The following is a 26,671-nucleotide window of genomic DNA, read 5'->3' as shown; positions in this document are numbered from 1 at the left end:
TCTGTGCACATACGCCCGATGCCCGGAATGACAAATGAATATCCTCCGGCCGCAACCATCTGCGATGACTTTCCTGTGACACCCACACCGCGAGGTGCTATACGCGGCCTCATCCTCATCCTCAACTCCGGCTCGTCCGCGTGCGCTTCGGAAGCTCCGCCTTTTCCTTTATTCCTCCATATCTCTCGCTCCGCTTTCGCCCCCTCTCCGAACATCAATTTATAGGATTAACCTTCTCCCCTGTATCCTCTTTCTCCCGCCACCCGATTCCATCTCTCTCTCTCTCTCTCTCTCTCACCCTGACAGTCTCTCTTTGTCTTCAGTCACGCGGTCCATAATCGGTCATAACTCTCTTCCGACTGTATACCACCCCTGCATACTACCACCTGCATGTGTATGATGAAGATACCTCGACCGTCATACCGTCATACCGTCATACGCTTCCGACAAACGGAGGGGCGAAAAGCGCACGTTTCGCAGTCGAGCTTGCGGCTCGTTGGCACCAAAAGTCACATAACTTATCCCGCTCGGCGACGCGGAGTTGTCGCATTAGTGTCAAATGTCTTGAGAAGCCTCTGCTTGGTCAAGAGTCCGATACTCAAGGGGTGGTTCCCTGACCGTTCCGGTCAGCCCCGGAACACCTAGAGGAGAGAAAGAGAGAAAGAGAGAGATGAGGCAAAGGAAGAGCGTGCATCTTCGTCGTTGACAAATAGGGACTCTTTCCGGGCTGCTGCCCTCCTGCGGGCGGGAGTGTCAGCTTCGTAATTGCCGATGTAAACTTTCCGGCCTCCTTCTCGACGCGACGATCCGAAGCCGATCGGGTTCCTCGATGAAACCATTTAGATTTAGAGAATATCGAGGATATAGGCATGCAGGTAGTTCGGTCACTTGTTTGTGCCAGGGTTAAACATTCGCACGGTGAAGATGAGCCGAAAGTCGCGACCGAATCAAATCATTCGTAAACAAATTCGTGACATTATACTCTGGCATGGGCGTTATAATTGGAGGCTGACAAATGCGCTCACGCGGTTCTCTAATTACTTTGTGTCTCATAGAGGATCGTTTATATGCCGTCGTACACTTTGTCGAGTATACATACATACCTACGTGTATAGTACATACATAACGACTCTGCGACACGCTCTATACTCTATCGTATGTATATGGCAAGACACGCGATGAGATTTGAAATGTTTAGATTGGTAAGGACCGCTATCGACGACGCTCTGAAAGCTCTACGTCAAATATTTACTCACTCCTCTGATCGTGCGAGTTTTGTATGTTGGCAGGGTCGAATTCTTGTCGCCCCCAAAACTTTTTACGTTCTTTTTTCTTTTAACCAGTGGCACCGTCGCGCCGTTGCGTTACATCTACATTGGTCATTTCAGTCGACGGTATACCGAGACGCGATCTTCTCCGAACAGTTCGGGATTCATTAAAATGACGAGTGATTTTATTTAAATAGATCGAGTTGTCGAGCGATTAAACGGCAGTTAATCCGCAACATTCCATCTCCAAATGATATAGACTTTTTCTTTATACCTCGCATGTCTGTGTTTTTTTTTTTTTTGGGGGTTTTTAGCTTCTTCTATTTGTTGAAAATTCAAAGCTAGCTGCACACACACTTACGTTTCATAGATTATAGTTTGGGAAGAAAAAATGCGTACGCACACTTGGACAACGTCTAAAAGGAAACAACAGTTCGACAGGCGTCCTTCTGCAATTGATACCCTCAATTGTCCCTTTGCGTCCGCTGGTTTTGGGTTACGTCAGAATTCTGGCGCCAGGCCATGCGCCACAGCAGGACACGAAATAGGCGTCCTGAAAAACCTGGCCTACATGCTCCCGCTCATCCTCTGACCTATACTTTCAGTTCCTTTCCTTTGTCGATGAATAACTTGCTCTTTAGTGCAATATTAAATTTTTCTAATTTCACGCCTAGACTTCGTCTTTTTATTCGTATATAATTTTCAAACACAACTAGCTTACTGTGATTAGCCATTTATTGCCGTGACATTCAAGCCTCGAAAGCACGTCGATCTTTTATACCATGCTTACTGTACTTACATCGCGTTAATCATTTTTAGACTTCTATTAATCCAGTCTAACTGTTTCACGTTTCTTCGACGATTCTTCTGCAAGGTTTATAACAAACTATTATGGGAAAGAAAATGGTCGATAAAGATATTATTTTAAATGACTTACTCACGTTCATATTAGTGTTCACTGAATATGTGTATTTTTCTTTGTATTCATTTTATTTTTGTTCTTCTTTTATTTTTATTCATTTTATACAAAATTTTTACAAATATGTATCTCTCGAAAATCATACTCCCCTAACTCTATACATAGTTGAATCATATTATACAGTAATACTCTTTGGTAGGTAAAAATATAATTCAGAGAAGAAAAACAAAAACAAAAAAAAATTCACGGAATGAAAAAAATCGATCCAATTAACTTCTTATTTACATACATACATGTACACGAGAGCAGTAATATACAATCGGTATTATTTACAGGTACGGTTACGTTCTTTTTTTTTTCTTTTCAGGATTCTTGTTTTACACAATTCGTTACGTTCGTAAAAATTCTCTTCTTCCCGATCAATCAACTCCTCGACTTTTTCTCTGCGCCATCCTGCAGTCAGGCCTGAGGTTCTTGCTTCAGTTCCAAGGCCCACATATGCTGTGGCCATCCAGTTCTACCCTTACCCTTAGGGCCTTCTTCTTGTGCCAAGGAAGTGCTCTGACCGGAAGTCTCGATCTGTAACACAGTTGCAAAAATACATAAAGTTCAGAGCACTTACGAATCGGAAACAATCCACGGTTCGACATCGAACTTTAATTATCTTCATGCCGAAAAGACTTCGACACGCCACAATCCGTGTGCCTATAATGTGGGTGAAGAAATCGTTGGAAATTACAAAGAGAAACCGCGAAAATCTTCAACCGGCTTAATCTGTCGAGCTAGGATGAAAAATTATTACGGAAGCGGTCTGACCGTCAGGTGAAAAACACGGAAGCTAATCGCCACCGAAGACCTCCCATGTCGCGAAACTAACCCTGCTACCAGAAAAGATGTCCAAATTTCTGATGCGTTATACCTACTTCTACCGACAAATCACTCGACCGCACAAGGCGATCGTAATTTGCGATGACGCGACTTCCGAAATAGGATGCTGCAGATATATAATCCGTGAAATTATCTTCATCCTTTCTTTCTCACTGGCTAGAAAACTGAATTGCACATCTCTTCACGTTGGATAATTCAAATAAAAAAATTAAATAAAAAACAAAGAGAAGGTCGTTTATCGTCGATTTATCGCGGTCGAGTAGACAAATTGCCTTGAGTACCGGTAAGATATAGTTTTTATAGTATAGATTTTCGTACAATCGTTCATACTTTCGTGTCAAATCGAATATTCTCTTAAATTTATTCATTCATTCAGAATTTTTTTTTTTTTACACACTTTAGACTTGAACTTTACGCTGAAATTTTCGACTCCGATTAGTAGCCGAGAACCAATTTCCCGAAATTTAAATCCTGATAACGTCGTTTGTGAGACGTGTGACTGACGAAGCAGCGACGAGACGAGCGAATCACAGTTTGTAATTATGAATATGTAACCGAGGTTTTCCGTGGCTCTCATCGACGAATGCAGAGTGGATGAAACCGCTTGAGTCAGGCTGCGGTTCGTGTTTACTTTCGGCCAGTGTACTGCGAACGCTAGCAGCTTTATTAAGTTGTTATAAACAGTGAAAAAAGCAAGAGCGTCACACTACTCGAGCTCGAGATTTGGTTGGTCAAAGTGCTAACCAACCTTTCGTCGAATCTCGGGACAATTTTCATCTCAAATCAATCAACGCAGTCTACTGCGACAAGCGCGATGCCTGAGATGAAGATAAAATTTTTTTATTAAAACACGCGTCCGTCGGAATGCGGTGGGTGGATGTTCTACGCGTTTAGACTGAATAAATAAATATAATCGCCATTGTAATATATAATTTTACCGACTATAATCATCCGCAGATCATGTATTATTTTTTTTATTTTTTTCAATCAAACATCACACCGTTAAGCGTAAACGTGATTTATGTTATATTTCACCTTCAACGTATTTATCTTAGTCGATCGCGATCGCCGGTTTGTTTTTTAAGAATTTTAACGTAATTATCTGGAAACTTGCGCCATTTTTTTACACTCGTTTTGAACAAAAAAACAAGATCAACGTAGCGTGACGAAAGCTTTGCGGTATGAACTACTGTTCGAAAAAAAGACCCTCACACTGCGGACATTTGCCATTTGTTGTGAACCTAGGATTTTTTTCTAAATCCGCTTTCAGATCACGATCTTGCATAGAGCTAGGACCTGCCTTTTTATCCAACGAAGTTTATGAAATTACGTTCAAACCTAAGTCTCGTCACTTATTCATTACCGAACTCTCATCCCGTACGGTGTTAAGCTGAGAAAAAATTCCGACGTGCTACCGAGCAGCAAGTGAGTCGAGGCGATGAGTTTTTAACTGGTTTGATTGAGAGAAGAAGGGGTAAAAAAAAAAGAAACGTAGATTCTTAGTACGTTTCAACATTTTGACGCTTGAGCATTTAGAATTACAAGATCACCGACGTCAATCCTCGGCTCCTCAATATTCTTGTGGTTTTCATTTTTTGATACTAATCTGCCGAGCTGGGACAAGCTTTAATAATGAATCGTCTTGAAACGATACCACAACGTAAATTTTATCTCCTCTTTACTTGTAAGCAAACCCTGACCTCAAACTATGCCTCTTAAGCTTTTTCGAAACTTTGTAAAGTACAAGAGTGACGCGCTTTCTTCGCACACCTGCACGTAAATCATCACTTCACCACATCTCTTTTAACAATATTATTAATTTGCGTATAAGTAATGGCAGATTAAGATCTCGGATATTCCCTAGGATTTTTGTTTTCACGTTATACATATCCGTGTCAACCACTTTACTCGCTTTATCTTATACAAGGACTACAATTTATGTTCTACTTGTCAACGCGGTAACCCATTAACGCTGTTAAAAAAGAAAATAAAACGAAAAAAAAAAAACTGCGGAAAGATCCCTTTCTGATCCTTTTAACGTTCAGTGCCTAAAATCGTGGCGATATACGTCGAGCCCAAAAGCTGGCGGAATAAAATTTGGCAGAAAATCCTTTCTCCGTGTGAATTTAGCGTGCATCGTGTCTCCCTTGTTTTTCATCCCCCAATTGATAAATTTTCCAACCCCGTAACAACAACGTTGGATAAAATTGACTCACCGCGTTTTGTTGAGACTTGTTACGCCTGCTACTCGACAAAATTTCTGCCTTAAAACTTTGGGGTTCCTCTCCCTCGTCGCTGTCGAGAACCGCCATTAAATAGCCAATGTAGGAAGCTGCAAGCCTGAGAGTTTTTATCTTGGAAAGTTTCGTGTCGGTCGGTACGTTCGGTATACAGTCCCTGAGATCGGCAAAGGCGTTGTTAATACTCTGGGTGCGTCGTCTCTCCTTTTTATTCGCGGTATTCCTCCGTTTCGGCCTGACGACCATCCCTTCCCTGACGTCGTGGAGGCGTTGAAGGTGGTCGGAGGGCTGCAACGAGCCACCGAGGAATTCGCTCTGGCGATTCGCAGAGTCAGTCTGACAAGCCTGGTACATCAATCCGGGGTAAGACTGGTGCCCAGGGGCATTGGTCATCTGATGGGCGTTATACTGTTGATGATGATGATGGTGGTGATTGTGATTGTGATGGTGGTGGTGGTTCGTCGTCGTCGTCGTCATCGTCGTCGAGTAGTGAGAGGAATGCGACGAGGGAGAATAGTGCGAAGATTCCTGAACCCCGATCTCTTCGATCAACGGCGGCGTCGAAGCCGCCGGACTTCCGGCCCCCGAACTGCCCCCGGATATTCCAGAGTCCGCCGCCGGCCAATACGTCGAATGAACTTCGACCGGGTCCGGAACTCCGACGGGTCCTGAAAGTCGGACGAAAGACGAGAAATTAACGGGGTTTTGTCTGAACTTGGGATTCGATTAAAAATAAAACAAAAAACGTGATATATTTTTTATTCAGAAATGTGAAAAACTCACCGTAGGGTAGCTGGGTCATGTAATTGTAAGGCTGATGCCATTGAGGGTAGTATTCTGCTTGAGCCTCGTAGCCGCCCAACATTTTTACTCTTCGAGTCACGCGTCACTGTGGCTCAAAGAACAGACAGACCGAAGATGATCCTGTTCGAATTCTGCGGGGGTTGTAACCTCCCCGGGTTACCGAATGCGTAGAAAATTTCTACAGCGGAACTTACGGCCCTTGAAAGCACAGTTGTAGAAGAAAAAAAAAATAAAAATATAAGAAACGGAAACCAACAAAAGTGGAGGACAAGTATCGTCACACACGTGTCGAACGAAGGATGACGTAACGGAATTATTCGTTATTAATCTCGGTGAATTTTTCTATACTAGAAGGACGCGTGCGCGGCGTGACTGAGAAAACGGTTGGAATGATACTGGCGTTAGGATCGGGGATTAACTTCTCCGTTGCTCAGACTCAGCCCGGGATTTTACCGACCCTAAGAGCTTGCGGCGGGGGTGGATACCTTACAAGCTCCGCCTGCGGAGGCGGGATTTCGACTCCCACGCAACGGCGTCCCGGCGCCCAGGCGTCGACGTATCGGCTGAACGATTCAATTAGTAAATTGGATCGCATGTAGCATATATACGTATAGAGTTGTTGTGCGCCCCGACGACGGCTTACAGCCGAGTAATGCAAGAGGTATTTTACTTTACGAGCTTGCCTTCGCCATATTGTTTTCAGAAATGAGCCATCGATAATTTATTATTGTAATACTGAAACAGAAATATTTTTTGACCATTTATATTATGCACTTTTCAACCTGTTAAAGGAATTTCAATCGGGAGATAGTATATACAGACGAAAGTTGAATTAAGATTTAGCTTGAGTATCCCGGCAACAATTTTCAACATTTATTAACATACGTTTCAGGAAAACAGGATAGAAAATGTCACCCGGGGACTGATGGCCAACAAAATTAATAATAAACAATTCACTTCAATTAATACACTCGATTCTCGTAATTCTTTATCTTCTCTATTTTACTTTTAAACGAAACGATTCAGCAAAATCTCGGTTTAGCTTAAGTTCGTTCTGTCTTTGGTTTTCTTCTCTTTTCGTGAAATATACTTAAGTACTTAATCCTAACTCTCGTTACTCTCGCTCTCACACGTACGTACATACCATACGTAATTCGTTATGAGGCGGATACGTTATCAGATCCATTACGAAAAAGTACAGTAACAAACTTAAACCGATTTATTATATAATAAATAAATGAAGCTGCGGGTTCCACGAAATTTTGAAACTTCGCAAAGCTCAGTAGTTTTGGGAAAATTTGTTATTCATTCGGTTCAACAATTGCTGATTATACACACACACATAATTCTAATTTTCACAAAATTTGAACATTGATTAATTACATCGCTAATTTCATTTTCAAGAGCGCGATATTAAGTGACAGATAATACTTTCAAAGCACGGTATAAATATATTTTTCCTTTGTCACGATCAATTAATTGATCGTAAAAAAATCGAGTCTCCGCGTAAAAAGTAAATTATGACGATCATGAAGCATTATAAGCACAGGCTAAGTCGGGTATCCTTGAAAGTGGATGAAGCTTGAGCGGATTTATACAAATTTGTTCGAATTACCGAGGGTCCAAAAGAGGACGGGAATCTAGCGTCCCGTAAGTAGTCACGTGTTTCCTCCGAGGGTTAAAACCCGTGTAAAAAGTGAGAGTTCGAGACCGACAAAGCCTCGCGGCAAACGGTAGCGTGAATAAAATTAGTCGGGGAGAAAAAAAAGGCCAAACAACAAACAAAACGGCGTGTCTCGTCTAGGCGGTACAACTCGGTTTCATCCCCCCGGGGAATTAAATACCCCGTCTTGAACCTGTTCGCATAAATAAATTTCTTTCAAGAACCAAAAGCGCGTCCGTTTTTTTTTTTCTTTCTCTCCTTTTGCAGCAAAGTTGACCCCTCACTTCCTTTTACCTGTTTTGACGAGACTGCGCAGGGTGGAATATAAGAAGAATCAGAAAAAAGCTAACCACCGCAAGAAGAGGCCTTCCACTTCACCGCCTGTTTTATAAGGGGACGAAATGATAAATCAGATTATGCGACGGCATCATAAAATGTCAGAGGGTTACAATTAACGTACGTGCAGGAGTGATGAATGTAAAGACTGCAATTAGCGATAAGATTCACGGTGATGCATGCCCGGCGTGTAATCAGCCAGGAAAGTAGAAACGTCTGGTATTTAGAATCGGACGTTGCCCAGGCCAGATGCCATCCTCTGCAATTTATGGATTCGGCTATTGTCCCTCTGCATTTTCCGCAACTTGCGTCACTTTGTGTGACAAGTGAGGCTTTGGGATCAAGAGTCCTTAAGAACCGCAGAAGAGTACAGTCGGTACATTGGTAACAATGTAAATTCATATGCTTAAGGAAGAAGATTACAGAATTTCAGATAACTTGGAAAATAAAGTAGGAATAGAAGTAAAGTAAGTTGAAGTAGGCGGAGAGATAATTGGACCGCAAAGTCCTCGAGAATGTCGGCGTGAAAAATTCTTTAACGACCTTTTCCCATGGTGTAACAAATAAAAACTCACCACTGGCGCCTCATCCATCCGAATTCCACTCGCCGTTTCTTGCAGGCTGGCTCATGGCGTCTAAAACTCGCAGGTGTAGCTCCAAGCCTACTCTAAGTGCGAACAAAAAACCGTCCACCTTGTTCTCCAGGAAGAAATTACCCATCCCTTAAATTTCGCAATCGAATTTCCTTCCTAAATGCAGATTTTTTTCGATGAAATTAAGTCGATTTTAATGGGGTAGTAAAAATCTACCAAATCTCTCTACCGCAGACGAGGAAATTCGGTGGGAAGTTTTGAGTTCTAGAGGATCTTGAAAGCCGGGATTCTCGGAGCTTTCATTCTCTCCTTTGACATTTCGGCAGATACGAGCGAAAGTGAAGTGGCTGTACATATATGGGGTCGCATGATGGCAGGTACCTACACCCCGAAGAAAAGCTCTCTCACTTTCTCTCTATCTCTCTATCTCACTCTCTTTTTCTCTTCTCGTGCCTGTGTGGGTATGGATTATGTGGAGGGACCCGCAGACGAGGGAGAAAGGTAGAGAAGAAGCTAGATATATATATATATTCTCGAGCAGAAAGTAGGCAGACGTGGAAACTGGGGTGTGGGAGGCGACGCGCTTCATCTCTTATCAAAGACGAAAGCCGCCTAGCTCCGTCAATAAAGACGTTTCGAGGAGCACAGCACACTTACACCGACTAATTTTTTCACTCTTTGATCTTTGCGCCTGCACGCCGTCGACTCGAAGGTGCGGCTTATAAGCGCGGTTAAATTCACATTATTAGAACGCCGATTAGGAGGCTGGTGGTCTCGCGTGTCTCCGGCTCTTCTCCAAAAGAGAGATAGAGAGAGAGAGAAACGAGGCATTTCATTAATCGTTAAGCCGTTGAATCAACACTCAATTCCATTCGCTACTCTACGACAATTCCTGATGTATGATTACAGTCGAGATTTGACTGCGAAAATAAAATCTCAACTACCGTGTGTCCATAGAAATAATTACACCCATGAAAACCGCTAGTAATAATAACGGAAAACAAAAGTCGGGCATTTTGAGTGACGTATTATTTTTAGTGGCATGCAGCACTAGAATTGCCCGTTATACTGAATGCTTTACTCAGGGTGAAAATGTCGCGGTCTGTTTCGATACGGGCCCGGTGTTCTGGTCCCGGTGTCTGATCTGGTCCAGGGTGAGGAATGTGGCGGTGTCCTGGTGTCTCGGCATCGTGAGGACGGCGATGGGGATGGGGGGGGGGGGGAGGAAGCTTGATAACAGCCGACTATATCTCGAGTCCCCTGGGGGCCCGGTATATCTATTATGAAATAATCGCGATAGCTAAGTGAACCAGGGGGCCTGCTGGAACTTTGGTATAACGTATAAGGGATGATGCAGAGGGTGCCTTCATCGAAGTGCGCGGCAAGCCGCCGCGACGCAACCCAGAACACCGTGCCTACGTACTTACGTACACACCTAAATGCATCTGGACGGTACACGTTATTTATCCGGAAAACTCTCTCTTCCTGCAGTCAGCTAATATTTATCGCACGTTCGCTGAAATTTTGACGGAAAGTTTTGTAAATGAGACTTGTAATTGGTACAATAGCTAGAAGACTAGATGCACCGGTTTATCGCCATTTTTATAGTCATATATTCATCCTATAACGTGTGTCTATGGTTTACATAGTCATAAATGGTACAAAATGTAAACAATTGTTTATAAAATAGAAATTTTAAGATGTTTGAAAAAGTTATATAATTCGATAAATTCGGAGGCCATTTTCTCAGATAAGATGACGCTCGGTCGATTATTATTATTATTATTATTATTATTTTCATGGTGGAATTAGCTTGAACAGCTGATATTTTGATTCTTGCTCATTTTTCTTTGAACAATAAAAAGAAGAAAAAATGTATGTATAATATATTCTATCCGCTCCTGCAGTGGCATCACTTCTGCACATGCGGGGACGTAAACAAAAATTTTGTCACGGTGATCTGGGCTAGCTCCATCGCCGAAGAAGCTTTATGGAAATTTATTTATTTTCTCAAAACGACGACACACTTTCTTTACTCGGTGACTTTCTTCACTCTCTAAAGCTAGAGCCTGTGTCCTTAACCCCTGCATAGTAAGTATAACAGACCGACGATAAACCGTCGAGTAGATACACGTCGTTCCATGTTCCTAATTCATTCATAATCTTCGCCACGGATTCATCGCGAGGCCATTCATCTAACCAAACTGTACTTAGACTTTCTATCCCGAATCGCGGTCTTCCTTGTTTTCAATCTTGTTTGTAGATTCATTTTTATTTAGCAGCTAATTTCTCGCGTTATTACAAACATACATGTTATATTTCTGCTGATAACGGAAACAGAAAAGATTGGGTCGTGGAGGGCTCGTAAAATCGCAGCTCTTTCCTGTTGACTTTCCATAAAAAGAGTCGTAAAACAAAAAACAGAAAACAAAAAAAAAAAATCTACCACCGTCAACCCTAAAAGGGTGAGAAAATATCACTGAGCTTCGTATGATAAATCGCGATCACTCCGTGTGTAAGAAGATGACTTTCGCATTTATGCAGTTTTCAATTCCGCGATTGATCGAGTATAATCGTAGTCATTGGAATGAAATTTCGGCGTAATCGATTTATTCTTACGTACTTAAACCAGATTTCAGGGCATCTTGTTGCGGGTTAGTTTCATTGAAACGGGAATTTTGCTCTCATGATTTTATGAATGAAACCCGCGACGCTGTTAAGTAGGAATAGTGAATGTGTTAGTGATGTGCGTTACGTGTATATACATGAATACACGCACCTATAGTGCTCACCACCTATAGAGAGATGTGTAAATACACTATACGCGTGCGTATATATAAGATGCTTATAAAATAGAGGGGACACGTGTCCAGACAAGGTGTTTACGTTAGTGTCTCGAGAAGTGAACGAGCCTGAAACCTATCCTGTATGTGCATTCATATACCGAGGAACAGAAGCCCAGCACACGCCACCCACGCCACCCGCAGGCAACCGCTGCACCTGCCATAAATGCTTCCTTCCTGTCGTTCGTTTATCCTCCCCTTCATCCTCATACTCCTCCCCGTTCCTCTACTTTTCAAAAGGTTGCCGATGCTGGGTTGAACGAGAAGTCGAGACAAAAAATGGCAATTACTCTAACTAGCGTTTAACGATCTGTGTGTTCAAAGCGATTATCATTTCGTTCTCGAACCGCAGGTATGGATGGATGTAAAACACGGATAGATAACTGGACTTGGACCGTATTTCGATTTCTTATTTCACCCACGATTGAATATAGTCACATAATTAAAGTTCAGCACTTTGTGACGAATTATTTTGGTGCAACATACAAGCTTTCAACAAAATTAAGATCAAGTCGAGCTTCACAGGATTACTTATTTAGTCTTTAGATGTTGTAATCATTCAGAAAAGAAATGATTAAATGTAAACGTTTTTCTTCCTTCGTGATTTTTATAATGGGAATAATCTTGCCAGGTTGAGTTCTTGAAAAAATAATTTCATTACGCTACTTTTCTGAACAGTTGAAAACGCTGACAATTGGAATGTTGAAACAGAAAGAAAGTATAATTCATTCAAGTTTAAACGTCATCATCATTATTTACAACATTTTTTATTGAATGTGAAATAATGAGAACGTAATTTTTTTTTTTTTTCTCAACAATTGTAATTTCTGGTAATAATTTTCAATGTCAATTTATACAAGACAGCAGCTTCAACCGGTTAAAATTCTACCTCGATAAATTGAGTGAAAATTTTTCACACAACTTGTCCCACAACTGTCACTTAAACGCAATTAGCACCTCGTGGCAGGCAATTCGGTGAGGAAGAGGATAGTCATTGGGTGTTACAACTGCGGATTCGTCATTCAGTTTATGCGTTTCTGAGCACGTCTAGGTTGACGGGTACTCGAAGTATCTTCCGAGCTGAGAGAAAAACGGTAGTAAAACGCTTGGAATCTCAAGGTGTCAAAAGACCGGTTTTGTGCCTGTGTATTCGATCATTCGAACGAGCTGCGGTATTGCAGTTTATCCGAATTTCCAGTGCAACCAGAATCATCAATAATCTTCTTTTTCATTTCGTTCTTCGAGTGAAAGAATGAAACTTGTTTACTTGTAGAATCCAGAGTAGGTACGAGCCGCAAGCCGTAACTTTCGACTCTCGCGCTGGATCCGGAGTTCCATTAATACTTGGTAACGCAATAAACTATTTTTATATACCACGGGGTTTGCACGCCTGCGCGTATCCAGCCTTAGCTCTTCGTGGTATATGATTTGATATCGCATCCGAGAGCCACATGGCCCCCTCGATTTGCTCCCAACACATCCGTACGCCGTTGCACCGTTTACCACTCTACAAAATGCTCCTGCATCAGCACCAGCTTCCGAGTAAAGTGCCAAAAATTACCCTTCTACCTTGCGTTTGAGAACAGAATTAGAGCTGGGAAAAGTCCAGCTTCGTTTTTCCTGGGAGCTTTTCATTGCTTTACGTAACAAGTCGCCTAATGATTAGATTCACCGTTTTCTGCTTTTTTTAAACAGGAGTAAATGGTTTCCACATACTCGGACAAATTTTTATCATCATTTTTACCCATGTATGGAAGATGGTTGTTTTTTCACGGTGTACGTAGAATAAAACTTGCGGATCCCCTGTTACGTAGAGGCACACACTGACATTTCCGAGGAGAATAAATTCTGGATATTTTGTTGTTGCAGGAGTTCGGGAGAAGTAACGAGGTAACGCGTGCGGGATTTGAGAATTTGTGGAAACGGTGTAAAGAAGGAAAGCAAAAAACAACAAGAATACCTCGAAGCTTTGGGAAAGTCGTATTTCACTCTCGGAACAATAAACACTAACCCTTTTTGTTCGAGCGGTTCGTCTTTTCCACACAAGCCACACAGTGGGCCGTTGTTGAAAAATCATTCCTGATCTAGGTTAATAAAATTTAAGACGTATTAGGTTTCACTCGAGGCGCCGACGGGCTTAGACGTCATATATTCCTGCTCTATGAACCGAGACGAGTGTATCTATACGCCGAGCTTCACACGTCGGTAGAAAACAGTATATGATAAAAACAATATTTTTCTTAATTTTAAAACTGCATATATATACATACAAATGAATTTTTATTCATGAAAGTAGGACTTTTAATCAACGACCGCGACACGCTCCGTCTCGAAATAAAAAATTCCGGAAATGAGGCTGCTTGTCGCGTGCGGTATGAACCCGTCGACTGATATGCTCCCGTGCCCAGGGAAAGGTTCTGATTTTAAACAAAGTGCTGGATGCATATCCAATTTGCTTCCAAGCTAAATTAGCTTAGATTCTGAAGTGGGTTTATCTCGACTTTTCCCACGGTAGCGCCCGAGTCAGTCAAGTACCTTGAGCTCAGCTAGCAAAAACTTCCAACATAATAAATGTGTGCGTGTATCAAATGGCGCAAGGACACAAGCCCACGTCACATGGAGATATATCCGTATCACGACATCAGGCGACAGGCGAAAATTTCTGCAGCAACATTTTTTCCTTCCATTTGTGCCATTTTCAAACGTCCAATTCGTCTGCCTTGGCATTTTTGGACTGGATATGTATTCGTGAATTTAAATTCGTGATGAAAAAAGGAGGAAGAGACGTTGGATAAAATGTAACGGAAAGCCGGGAAGCGATGGTCGACGTCCTCGAACCGCCCTCGTTTTGGTCCAGCAAGTCCCTGAGGGGCGGAACCCACGTCACGGAGATCTCTTTACTCGCAAGTGTAATTCGATCTCGTGTTTTGTTTGCAGAGCTCACGTTTAATACGATCCCATTAACACTGGTTAACCGCCACGGCTCTTCATTTCGGTATAGATATATTATACACGTTTGTAGCTCGTTACATGCCGAAGAAAGTCCGCAAAGCAAAATTCCGGATTGATTTTGCGGCATAAAATTCAAGTGCCTGATTCGAGTTTAGATCGGGACCAACCACTTGATCCGTTCAACAGGCCCGAGGATAAAGATAAGAATCTTTCAAGGACCGTTGTAGAGTAGCTGCACTGCTGCACATTCTCCGTGCCATGCTGCGCGAATAAACTCGAGTTGAATGCTTGTGCAATATCGGTGTTCATTTACCTATAGAAGATAAGAGAAAAGTTTCTACTGATTGCGATTACATACGGAATGGAATGTGCGAGTATAAAACATTTTTACAATCAGCAAACGAATGACAATTACATAATTACCATTAACGTCAGTTGCAATTTTTAATGAGACGTACTTGATCTAATTTACTCCCATGATTATTATCTACGATGTTAAGGTACTTTTATTTTCCAAACTTATAAATTGAAGGCACAAATTTTGAATTTTTCGATTACTGAAACCAACTACTAGAGAGTTAGACACTAGAAATTAATTTTTTGGTAACTTTATAACTAAGGATCTAACAGATGCAACCCAAAAAGATCAATAATTGAGACAGGGTCAGTAACTGGTATACATACTTACCTAAATCAAGTCAATTTTATGATTTTACTCCGCAATTAGTAAGAAGCCCAAAGAATTGAGAAAGAACAACGCGAAAGTATAAATAAAGAGGAAAGTGCCCGGGGTGGGATAAATCTGTCAGCAAGATATTTCTGCGTCGGTCTCTTCGACTTCGTTTCTGGTTCGAGAGTCGGAACTTTTCAGGGATAAACGAGTCCTGCCTCTCCTGCCTCTCGGGATAGACACTCGGGAGTCCCGAAACATTGGCACACTTGACTCTGCTCTCACTTTGTTAGCTTATCCCCAATCCGTGAGCAACTTTGTTGGCCTCGGTTTTCTCCGAGGATATTTCTTGCTGCATGGCGCCAGGCTTACAACGATTTACGAGACTTCCTACCGCAGCATCCCTCCACCTTTTCACGACTTATTCTTATGCGAAGATATCCTCGCGTTCGTGGATTCCTCTCGGCCTCACGACACACACACACACACACGATCATCCCTCTCTCGCACGACTTGACCCTCGTATCACGTGCAACCACTTGAACATCTCGCTCTCCCTTCTCATCGTCTTTCACACCGCTTTCTTACATGCTCCACGCTTACCCGTCACCCTCGATCTCTTTACTTGTCATCTCGCGATCACCTCGTTTCATGGCGGGCTCAGTTTGTCAGACTGCCATTGTCTTGCAAAAAGTTAGTCTCAATAATGCAACGGTGGCGAGGTTGAAGAAACTTTGCGCAAACAACGTCACCCACGCTTTTTTTTATTCTTTTACTTTCGGCAATTTTATTCTCATTATTATCAGGCTTCGATATGATTTCAGCCCTCTAAAGCCGACAAATTTCGAAGAAAGACTCTTGTTCTGTTCTTAGATCTTTGGAGTCACTGATTACAGTTCGCAGGTCTGAATTACACAGTTTATCCCAAATGACGGAATAAATTTGACAAACAAATCGAGCACATTTAGCCAAACTTAATTTTTTTTCAATTTCACGATTTCGAGCTTGCAACTATGCTTGTAATCAGTGCCTCTGTATTTAAACGTAATTTCTATCTATCTAACTCCTATCCCTTAAAAATCTAGAATATATATCATAATAATTGATTCCTTTTTTCAACGCCATATTGCTCAGCCACGCTCACATGTCGTATCCCACAATCCCAACTGATATCGTCACAGAAAATAATCCCGAACAAACGCTGTTTATTATGCATCCAAGGTGAATGCAATCGGAGAGATAAATATCCGAGGGTTCGAAGTGCCAGAGCGAGCACGCGTAATTAAGCAAATGTGTTTTCCGTTTCCGGAGTCGCGTATCATCAGGTGCACACGGGCGCGAGTGGAGTTGCGGTGAAAGCGAGGATTCAATTTCCCTAAATACAAATCCAGTCTCCATTATTCGATTGCCTCCCTCATTGCGCAAATTAAGGGTTGCTCTCTGGTTTGGACCGCACATGCCTCGACACCCCGTCGCGCCAGACAAACGCATGGATTGTATTTACGGGTGGGACCTTCGAGGTTCGACCGACATGTGCGACACCCCGTTTAGTCACCCGCCATCCGAGACCCCTCAAAGTCATAACGCAACAATATTCAAAAGAATGGGAAATGAAGGGCAGAGTCGGAGGTCGGGGTCTGAAACCGGCGGCATTCGTCTTTGCCAACGCTGCTCCGGATCGGCATATGCCTTTCGAAATATTGTTGTCCAGTTGCTTTTCTTGCCTGGTGCAGCCTTTCGCAGGGTCAAAGGTAGGACGACATCTTACGGTACGTTCGACGAGGTTTCCTTGGCGCCGACCTCCCTAGGATACATCCCATCCGGGCTTAACTATTGTCACCAAGTATTCGAGGGTGGCTATGCAGACGCGTGCAGGGATACCCGATTTTTCGAATGTTACCGAGTCCTCGGCACTCCTCCCGACCGTAATAAACTGTAACCGGAGATCGTACGGACGGTAGGACACACAGCGAAAGGCATCCTGTGTTTCGCATTCGCAATATGGTAACAGAGAGGAAAAAAAAAATCAATCCGGACGTGATTTCATTCACTTCTGCCGCTTTTTGTTACCGATTTTTCTACCCAAAATAAATACGTTGAGCAAAAATTGCTCTGAATCTTTTGTACCGGATGTGGAATTGATTTACTTTCGATCACATAATTATGTAGTGTTCAGGAAAAATGGAGGCTCCTTATATTCTTGAAATATCATTTTTCCATGTTCCATCGGCCGGTAGGGTTCAACATTCTTAGAAATTATAATTGTTTTTAAAAATGAGAAATATAAGATACCGAGTATTACGATAAATTTTGTAATTAAAGATAAAAAAAAAAAAAAAAAAAAAAATGTGCAGCTAACTTTAGACGTTACACATTTTCGTTCATAATTCTTTTCAAAATTGAATTATGGAAATTTACTTGCTAAAGAGCTTGGAGAAATGATTTTCAAGATATTCACGAATATTTGAAATAAGCCCTAAACATTTCTACGTTCACATTTCACCCTATTTGACAGGGTCGACAACCCGGATAAACCAAAAGGACAATGTCAAAAGTGACTAAGTGAGCACTGAAAACTCGTGTCATCTCCATGAAGAGAATATGCACAAGTGTTTGATTTATAAAAGCTCTTCCGTGAACTTTGACATTGTGTAAAATATGAAAATGAGGAACCAAGGTATAAATATTTACAATATCTGAGATCGAAATCCTTGACTTAGGAAAGTTATTTCATGCTATTCTCTCGCTGCCAGATAGTATAAACAACCCATGCATCACACTCGAGTGTCTGCGGATGTTTGAAACTCGACATTTTTCGCATTCGCTTCAAGGAAAAGGAAATGAAGTCCTTTTTTCGTATCCTTCGAACCTTCTCAAACACACAAGCATCGGTTTGATTTATACCGCTACGTTACAATTATATATATATATGTATATACCATACACAGAATCGCACTATAATAAACATACCTAACAGACAACCCCTTGCGAATCGTCACGCTTCGAAAGATGCGACACAACACAGAACCGCCAGTGCAAGGTACTTCGACGATTGCAAAACCTACCCTGGAACTTCGCCAATTCCCACGCAGTTATTCAACACCATTGCCTTTGCAATTGCGGTTCGCAGTCAGAACCGTCCCTCAGGAGTCGTAAGAACACGCGCCTCTCGCCCCAGAGATTCCCTGAGCGAAGCTAAACGGCTCCATTAAGCGTTAACCGTGCTACACAGCAAGTGTGCAAGCTTTTCACTTACAATTATTAGCTATTAGTGTAATTTTTGCGGGTGTTTTTTTCATTTTTCAATCACATTGACAGTCAACTTATAGTTAACGATTTATTCGGAGTGATTCCTTCTTATAAATCAAGGGTATATATTTTTCTGAATTGTTTTCTTTTTTTCTTTTCGTTTTTTTCTAAGGTGAGAAAAATGCTTAAAAACACAAAGACGACCAGAAATATACTCGGAATTTACTGATCGTACAGTTTCTTTTAAGCTGGTTCAGGACCATGTTTATGCAGGTTCGGTTTCAAAGGGATATTTTAACACCTCTTTGTCACTTTTGGCTGACGTGTCAGATATGAATTGTAGTAGGGAACGCTTCACGCTAGCTCGGAAGAAGAGTTGCTATCGAGTAACAATGCGGACTCTGTCCCATACGTGGAAGTAACCGATACTACCTCTGCTCATTTTTGAGGGAAATTTATTTCACCATACAGGAACGAAAAGTTTGACAGTTTTCCTTGACAGCGAGTATATTATGCATAAAATACTTTTACCATTCGTAGAATTTTTGCATACTGAAAAGGGTCAAGTTGGGAAGTAATTGAGAGGGTGTAAAAATGACATGGACGGTAAATGAAAATTAAAACAGTTTATTCATTTATTTGTAATATAAAAATAATAAAAAAAAAAAAAAAAAAAAAAAAAAAAAACACATAAAGACAATTAAACAAAAATACTCAGCCTTAACGTGAAAACTACACGCTGGATATAATTGTACGTATAAGGATGAAGAAAAAACAACTTACGTAAGAAAGTATGAACTGCCTATTTAGAATTTAACCCGAAAATATCTCGCTAAATAGCTACAACTAGGTAATACTTCTATTTCTCTTTTAAACTACCGTAGGTATAATAGTCATATTTTATCGATCACACAGTGCGGTATATACTTGGTTAATTTTCGCGTTATTAAAACGCTAGGTACGGTATAGCATAAATAAAATCTCTGACTCTCTGTGTGGAGAATTACCGAAAGCTCTGAGAAAAAAAGAAAATACATATAAGAAAAAAAAAAAAAAAAAACTACCCACGGGGTTTCACGTGCAGTAATTAACCATAGTTTTACGATATAAACTATGTACCATTCCTCTGCAACGGTGTCGGCGATTTCCCTGTTCCATTTACGACCGCAAGTTTCGACCCGGCACCACGATCATTGCTGAGCTTGCAAAGCGCGTCAGCTTCGCTCGAAATTCTTTGTATCCGGTCGACCGACCGATTATCGTCAGACCTGATACGCCTTGTTGTCAACTCCCGTCGACTGCTGGCTGTCCATGCTTTCGGCAAAGTTGACGATATCGTCCGTAGACTCGAAACGACCTTCCGCAGAGTTGGTCGCCCGGTTCGTTGGTACGTCGTACCTTCTTTCGGACCGCGGAGTGCCGATTTGCGAACCGACTATGTAGGTGTAAACGTTCTCAGGCTTAGTCGATCGGTCCACCTGGTCAACGTAGTAGCCGCTGTTAGGGTCGAAGTTCGTCACGTAGGATCCACCTGCGGATTTTGCTATGCCAACAACGTCCGTGTACATCTGCGAGACCGATGATAGCGATCCATCGATCGATCTGTAAATTTCTTCGTCGTTTTCCAGGTGACTGGGACCCGGCAAATTCGACTTTGGGTCCGCCTGGCGACCCTTGATCCTCCACAAAATTCGGTCCAGCGTCATAAACGGCATCTCGAAGACCAAGCTGATCACCGCCGATAATCCCACGACGAGGACCAAGTTACCCATGAAGTTGTGAACCTGTGATTTTAATTCGTGGGAGGTCAGTCAGTGTCGCCTTTCGGTTGAGTCTGAAAATCGAGGTTAAGGAGAAAGCAACTCACCACGGTGTAGGGCGTCAGGTTTCCGGGTGTTCGGGCGATTCCGGAATTGTACAGTAGCACTATGCAGTGAGACAGATAAGCGCTGTACGTTAATCTGCTCAACGGCATCCAGCCGGTCCATCCCAGGAACCCGTTAATCGGACCTAGGATGAAACGTATTGTCTTTAAAATCATATGATCTGCAGAATTTTCTTCAACGGTATTGACATCCCACCTGCTATTCCGTGTACGCACGCAAATATTATCCAGGATACTGCCAGTGCGAAAGCTGGCCTGTGAAATCCTGCGTAGAAACTCGCCTCCAGTCTGTTGTAAACGTGATCGAAACAGTACATTCCTCGTGGCCCGAATATCGTCGTCCCAAATAGCACCAGTGTAATGATCCATCCGATTATCGCGTATGCCTGGGAAATAATGAAACGACGGTTACGTTGCAGATAATGATACGACGGGTTTCGTTCCAAAACAGAAGTAGAACATTGCTGATGAACGAATCCTAGTTTACCTTCGGTATTTTGATGGATAGAGATTTTGATTTTGCGAGAAAGTATCCGATCCCTATTCCAATCAAGTAAGATCCAGCCCTGGCGTACGTTTTCGTATAGATTTCCAAAAAGACATTGGCCAGGTCAGTTGCGCTGATAAAAGCAACAATCATTAACGAAACAAATTCGTGTGGAATGTTTTACACAGTTGCTGAGTGGGATTGCTTACTCTTTGTAGTACAGCATAGTCCCCGTGAGTTCCATTGCGTAAGTTATGCCGAAAGGAACAGCAATCGCCATGGCCATACCGATCCCAAGAATAATCCAGAAAATGGTGGCTCGACTGAACTTCAGCATCGGGTAAAGGAATATTGGTGAAAACCAGAGTAGCTGCATATCGACCGCCAGGTACCATGACTGCGTCATACACTGTAGAGTGAGATGGAAAGATGTATTTTTTCGCGAGATAACGGAAGTCTGCAAGTGATCTTGTTACTCGATGACAATTTCACCTACCATCGTTTCGATGTTGACCATATTGTTGACGTAGAGCAAGTTGGTCCACCAATTTGCCTGGCAATATTCTTTGTTCGGGGTGATCACAACGTCCCATTCTGGTCCAGAACCAATCTTGTTGTAAATCGTTGCGTAAAAACCAATCACGATTGCGTAAACGGGTGTTAGTCTAACGAAGATAAGGAAAAAGTAAAAAATTGCAAAAACCAGGGCACCGATCTGGTTTCGGCTCATCGTTTACCTCACGTAGCGACGAACGTACAGCTCGAACAGGTTTAAGGTGGAACCGCGGTTTCTTTGCTTCTGAGAATATTTTCTGTATGCTAAAAGCAGGCCACTTAAAAGGAAGAAAGTGTCAGTGACGATGTTACCGTTCAGCAACAAGAGCGTACTCCAATCCTCGTGCATCTGCAGGGTCATTTCACAAAAGTTAGAGGTATCCACTTTCCCTTTCGAAGATCACTAGCATCAGCGTAAACGTGGCGTGCCAAAAGTATATTTTGAAAAAAATCTTTACAACGAAGAAAATCGCCTTACTAGAATATTCGCGGCAAAATTAACTCACCGTCTGCACGTGGCTGAGATCCAATTGAACACCGATGATCGTGAAGTAATACGTGTGACCGTAAATGATCCAGCACATACTGAGGAATCTTAATCCGTCCAAGCAACCAATTGAATCACTGTTTCTTTTGGTGTTCAGCAAAGCCTTGCCATTTGTGTAAAACGAGAAGGAAGTGAGAACGACCTGTTTCACATCTGATACCGTGCAGAGAATTATGTAGTGCTTAAAGTTAAACGTGCGATAGGAAGGTGTGCTTTTTTTACTACTGTAATATTTCACCTTTCCGTTTTCCTTGGTACTTGTTTCTCGTGATCAGATCAAAGGCCGTGCTGACGATTGTAATCACTGCGAATAATATCAGGAGAGTACTGCAAACCGGAAGTTCTCATTAAGGGTTAAACTCCAGTTACTTACTACTCCGTTTTCGTCTTCTTTACACTCAGTTTTTATCAGTGGCATGATAGAAATTTTGAGAAATCATTACAACGTATTGTACGTCAGTATAGGTGTTCACTTACACGTAAATCCAATCAGCTGTATCCAATTTCTTCACATCGGTTTCAACGGTGTGGCAAGAATTCTCTGTCATACTGACGTCCACGTGCACTCTACCCTCCACCCTCAGAGGATCGAGAGATGTGACGATCTTACTTTGAATCTCTCTGTAGGTACAGGTCGACGGAACGCACAAAGTCCATTCGTATTTATTCGTAGTACCTCCGACCCAGTCTTTCATCCCCTGAAAATCGACACGTGACTGTAATAATACGGTTACCTGGATCTTCATCTCGAGCATTGGATAACCATACCGATGCCAATGCGACGTTGATCAGAAGGTCCCCCAAGTCAGTTTCGTTTGAGGCAACGTCGACGTTACAAATTTCAAAGCTAACCACGGCTGTGCAAGCCTGGCCGACAAATCCATTGGGATTTTTGACCCGAAGACACTCGTCGTAGTTACCTAATTGCTTCAAATTCCCGGTAATCAATCCTGATGGTATCTTAGCCGAGGCATCGTACACTAAGGATGAAAACAAGGAGTTTAACGGAAGTCAAGTTGCATATATAACATCGATATTTGAAGGGGAAACAGAGGCAATTATAACGAAACGATAAAAACATGTCAAAAGTTACGAAATCCTGTACCCGAAAATAGATTTATTACTACTGAATTTCCTCGATATCGTTAATTTCTTGACGATATTACCTAGAAAATGAAGTAAAATTAATGGTATTAGATAAGGGAATCGGTAACTTCCCGTCTTTCTTTTGATGTAATTTTTTTTCTTTCTTATTATTACTACGATCTACTTCCAAGGCATTTTTAATCCATACGCCACGAGCGAGTGCATTGACCGATAAGACTTGCAACGTTTATCCAATCGTAATTGCCTTCGTATTTGCTAAGCTTATTTAGTTGGGTCGAGATGCACAGATTTGCTAAATATGCCCGACCTTTGAAGCATGGTCAACTTGACAAGCTGAGCCAAGAATATTTTTCCATTTCGTTATTATAATAACACCATTGCAAACCAAGGGTCACATATTTTATCCAAAGAGATCACGGTGCGCGCTATTTACTTTTATACAATATATGTTGTATCTCAATGAATTATATACACTACAACAATCTATAATTATTGAATGGATAAATTCAACAAGACTTTTCTTCCTTTTCGAAAACTGGTATTTATGAAAGTACATAGTTTGATTTTAATTTCAGATTGAAATACAATTTTACACTCGAAAAAATCAAGTGAATTTCAAAAGTGTAAATCCTGCTTATTTAGGGTTTAAAAACTATTTGCAATCGGGATTAAGCCCGACATAAAATCACCATCAATGATAAAAGCATTCTAACGATAAGCTGCGATAAAAAAAAATTTCCGTAGCGCATCGGCATGTTATCTTTAGTCTGCGTATATTTTTATTCATTTTTGTATTAGAAAATTGCCCGATTAGTTGGTTTTGATTTCTGCCTAAGCCACTCAGTTGATTTTCTCGGTGCATATACACAGCCAATTATTCATGGTAACATATGGGATTAATAAAAATATCAAATTAAAAAATTAATAAATTTCTGTCACTATCGGCAGTTGAATGAGAGATAAAATCAACTTTCGGATTTGAACATATGTCTCTCCATATGTCGATCAAACAAATTCCAAAGTAAATTTGCCTTCTTTGTTCTTTTTTATTAGGTGCCGAAATTTCACGGTTCAACTTCACTTTCCTTCATCGCTCATTATCTACCCTTAAAATTATCGTTCTTCGATTTGGGACACTAGCAAAGCAACAACGTCAAGGATCGTCAAAGATGTGTGTTACTACGCATTGCATCGTGAAATCAACTGTTACAAAAAAATCGGATTACAAATACTACAATACGAGTAATTCTTCTCCGCGTTTCCCAAAGTGAGATAATATGTCTTCGGTGCATCTGCACTATGTGATTTATAGGTATGTTCATAGCGATCTTTTATTCGATAAACGTTTCCGATACAACGATATTATGTACAGTTGCAGCAGTTACGTCAGTCACGCAGCTCTGATAATGCAACGTTGAATGGAGACGTCATGAATATCTGTGATTGACGGACTTACAGTGGCAGAAATATCTACGTAGGAAAAGTAAAAAATTAAATTCCACCTACTAGAATATGAAAGTTGTATATTAATTATTGTCCGGTAGAGCTATTAAAAACCGGTCTTGACCGCAAAATGTTATTGAACTTAATCTTTTCAAGAATACAACCAATGTAACTCAGGGATATGCAGAATTATTTAACACGTGACATTAGCCGACCCCGTCAATAGCCGAGTCATTAACATGTTTTAGAAATTTATTGCGAAATTTATTTGTACATTCAACTTTTAGCAATATTTGCTCAATCAGAGTCGAACGGAAATCGTGAACTTGCTTCCAACGGCTATTTACAAGAATACTGCGCATTTGCTTCGGGAATTTCCAATTTTTCTATCCAGAGTGGCGGTTATATTATATTAATAAACGATATCGTGATCAAAGATCATGCGATGGAAACGTATAAGCTTTGGGGTGGCGAAAAATTATTGCATACAACAGATGCAATTTATCCGGTTCACGGAAAGGGTCAGTCACTTTGTGGCGTACGACGAGAGAAATTTTTTACACACAATCCAAGAAATCTAGGCCAAGATCTGCGTTAACGCATAACCACACGCGATTCAAATTTAATGCAACACGTTCAGCTTACACGTCCGACGATAAATGGAAGCTCGTTTATAATATTCTTTGTGTTTTTATACGCTCTCTTGCTGCAGCTGACTGTTCAGCCGTCATTTCGCTCATCGATCATTCATTATTACGATTAATTAAGTTTTTCATTTACTTCAACTGAAAACTCAATTGAAAAGCTAGCTTATTATATGAACACTCCAATGGATCGCATCCTGCAATTTAACGATGCAACTCGTGAAATTATCTGCTATTGAATGAAATATCCGCAAAGATACATTTCCGGTTTGAGCTGCTATCGCGTTACTTAATTAATTAAGAATACCACTCGGTACTCAGGTTTAGTTTGAAAAATGGCATAAAGTGCAAAGTCCGTCACGTTATTATCTCGGGTGAAACTATAATTGACGTTAACGTATTTAATCAATAAAATCAATCGCTTGATTCAAGATCACGTGACTTTATTATGACCAGTCTAATTATTCCAAATTTTCAACCATACTCAATAAATAATTAATTAATCATAAGAAATCGCCACGTGACTAGCACTCCGTGATTCTATAGGTATTATATATACTAGTTTTAAAAATGTCTTCAGCCTTGGGTGTTACACAATTGCAGAAATATCCTCACCGTTCAGAGTATACGTAACAAATTATTATAGCTCTGTATCGCGACGTTGTATTTTAACAGACAATTATTTTCGACAAAGTATATGAATCTAAGAGTTATTTCTTTTTTTGGGAAACACACGCCGCCAAGGCTGACTTCTAAAACCTTCGGCATTATATTCGCGTCAGTGCACAAACCGAACCAAGGAAATATATCGGTGCAGCGATCCGTTTATTATTTTATTTTTCATGTTTCTTCTCCTCGGAGTTATTCCCGCCCTGGTAAAATCGCGTCTGTACCTGCACGGTTTCATTTCATCAGTCATAACGTGGAAACGGTATCACAACATCTCGAGGTGCGCCACGCGGCTGTTGATCCGTAACCGGAATTACCCGCGACATGATTTAAACCAGCAAATGCGAAAAAACGTAAATCGGACACCGAGGACACGGTCATAGACGAATGGAACGAATGCCATAGTGCTCGATGCAAGCCGAGATAAACCCAGCGAAAAGGAAAAACCATCGAACCAACTCACTCTGCAAAGCCCATGGTGTGTAATTCCCCAATGACGCAATGTAAACGTCACTGTCCCTGAGGCAATCGTCCGATGCCCCGTCGGTAGGAACAAGAGGTTGCGCCAGGACTTCGAGGAGCGTCACTTCCGGTCGAATTCCCGTTCCTGCACAGGACTGCGTCAGGTAGATAAAAATTATCACGAATGCAGGAAGTATCGTCATCGAGTTTAATCGGCGGGTCATTTTTCAACCTCGGTATAATCTTCCTTTCACTTAAATTCCAAGAGTCGATCTCTTTCGTCAATTTTCGACCCCTTTTCCTCACCGTTCGCGTGCCTCTTCTCACCCTGGGGAATTGCGATCGATCGATCGATCGATTTTTCACACGGCGTTCACCAAATATTAACGAACTTCCAACCGAACGTTCTTATTATACTGTTCCGCGGGACAATCGGCACTGCTTATA

The 26,671-nt window shown here is 41.5% G+C and overlaps 2 protein-coding genes across 3 annotated transcripts; both read right to left on the bottom strand.

The window, feature by feature from the left end:
• Positions 1–347: 347 nt before the first annotated feature.
• LOC124412325 (nose resistant to fluoxetine protein 6-like) lies at positions 348–26,463 on the bottom strand. 2 transcript variants are annotated; one of them, XR_006929787.1, is made up of 13 exons: positions 26,226–26,463; positions 22,668–22,879; positions 22,377–22,597; positions 22,138–22,226; positions 21,859–22,052; positions 21,533–21,701; positions 21,294–21,460; positions 21,007–21,206; positions 20,798–20,930; positions 20,507–20,696; positions 20,293–20,435; positions 19,162–20,209; positions 348–359 (listed from the first exon to the last, which is right to left on the bottom strand). XR_006929787.1 is itself a non-coding variant. In XM_046892101.1 (12 exons), exons 1-12 carry the CDS (start codon positions 26,446–26,448, stop codon positions 19,688–19,690), a joined length of 2,463 nt encoding a protein of 820 aa, XP_046748057.1. In that variant the 5' UTR covers positions 26,449–26,463; the 3' UTR covers positions 19,135–19,687. The 2 variants fall into 2 exon arrangements, 1 of the variants encoding a protein (XP_046748057.1); XM_046892101.1 differs by lacking the exon at positions 348–359 and having other exon boundaries at positions 19,135–20,209.
• On the bottom strand, positions 2,557–6,518 carry LOC124412326 (heart- and neural crest derivatives-expressed protein 1-like). Its single transcript, XM_046892102.1, has 3 exons — positions 6,099–6,518; positions 5,292–5,983; positions 2,557–2,766 (listed from the first exon to the last, which is right to left on the bottom strand). The coding sequence occupies exons 1-3, from the start codon at positions 6,178–6,180 to the stop codon at positions 2,647–2,649; spliced, it is 894 nt and encodes a 297-aa protein (XP_046748058.1). The 5' UTR covers positions 6,181–6,518; the 3' UTR covers positions 2,557–2,646.
• Positions 26,464–26,671: the final 208 nt, after the last annotated feature.

Source organism: Diprion similis, chromosome 11, assembly GCF_021155765.1.
Source record: "Diprion similis isolate iyDipSimi1 chromosome 11, iyDipSimi1.1, whole genome shotgun sequence".
Classification (NCBI taxonomy): Eukaryota; Metazoa; Arthropoda; class Insecta; order Hymenoptera; family Diprionidae; genus Diprion; species Diprion similis.
Note: the sequence above shows the minus strand (reverse complement) of the source record. Positions and strands in the feature narration are given on the sequence as shown.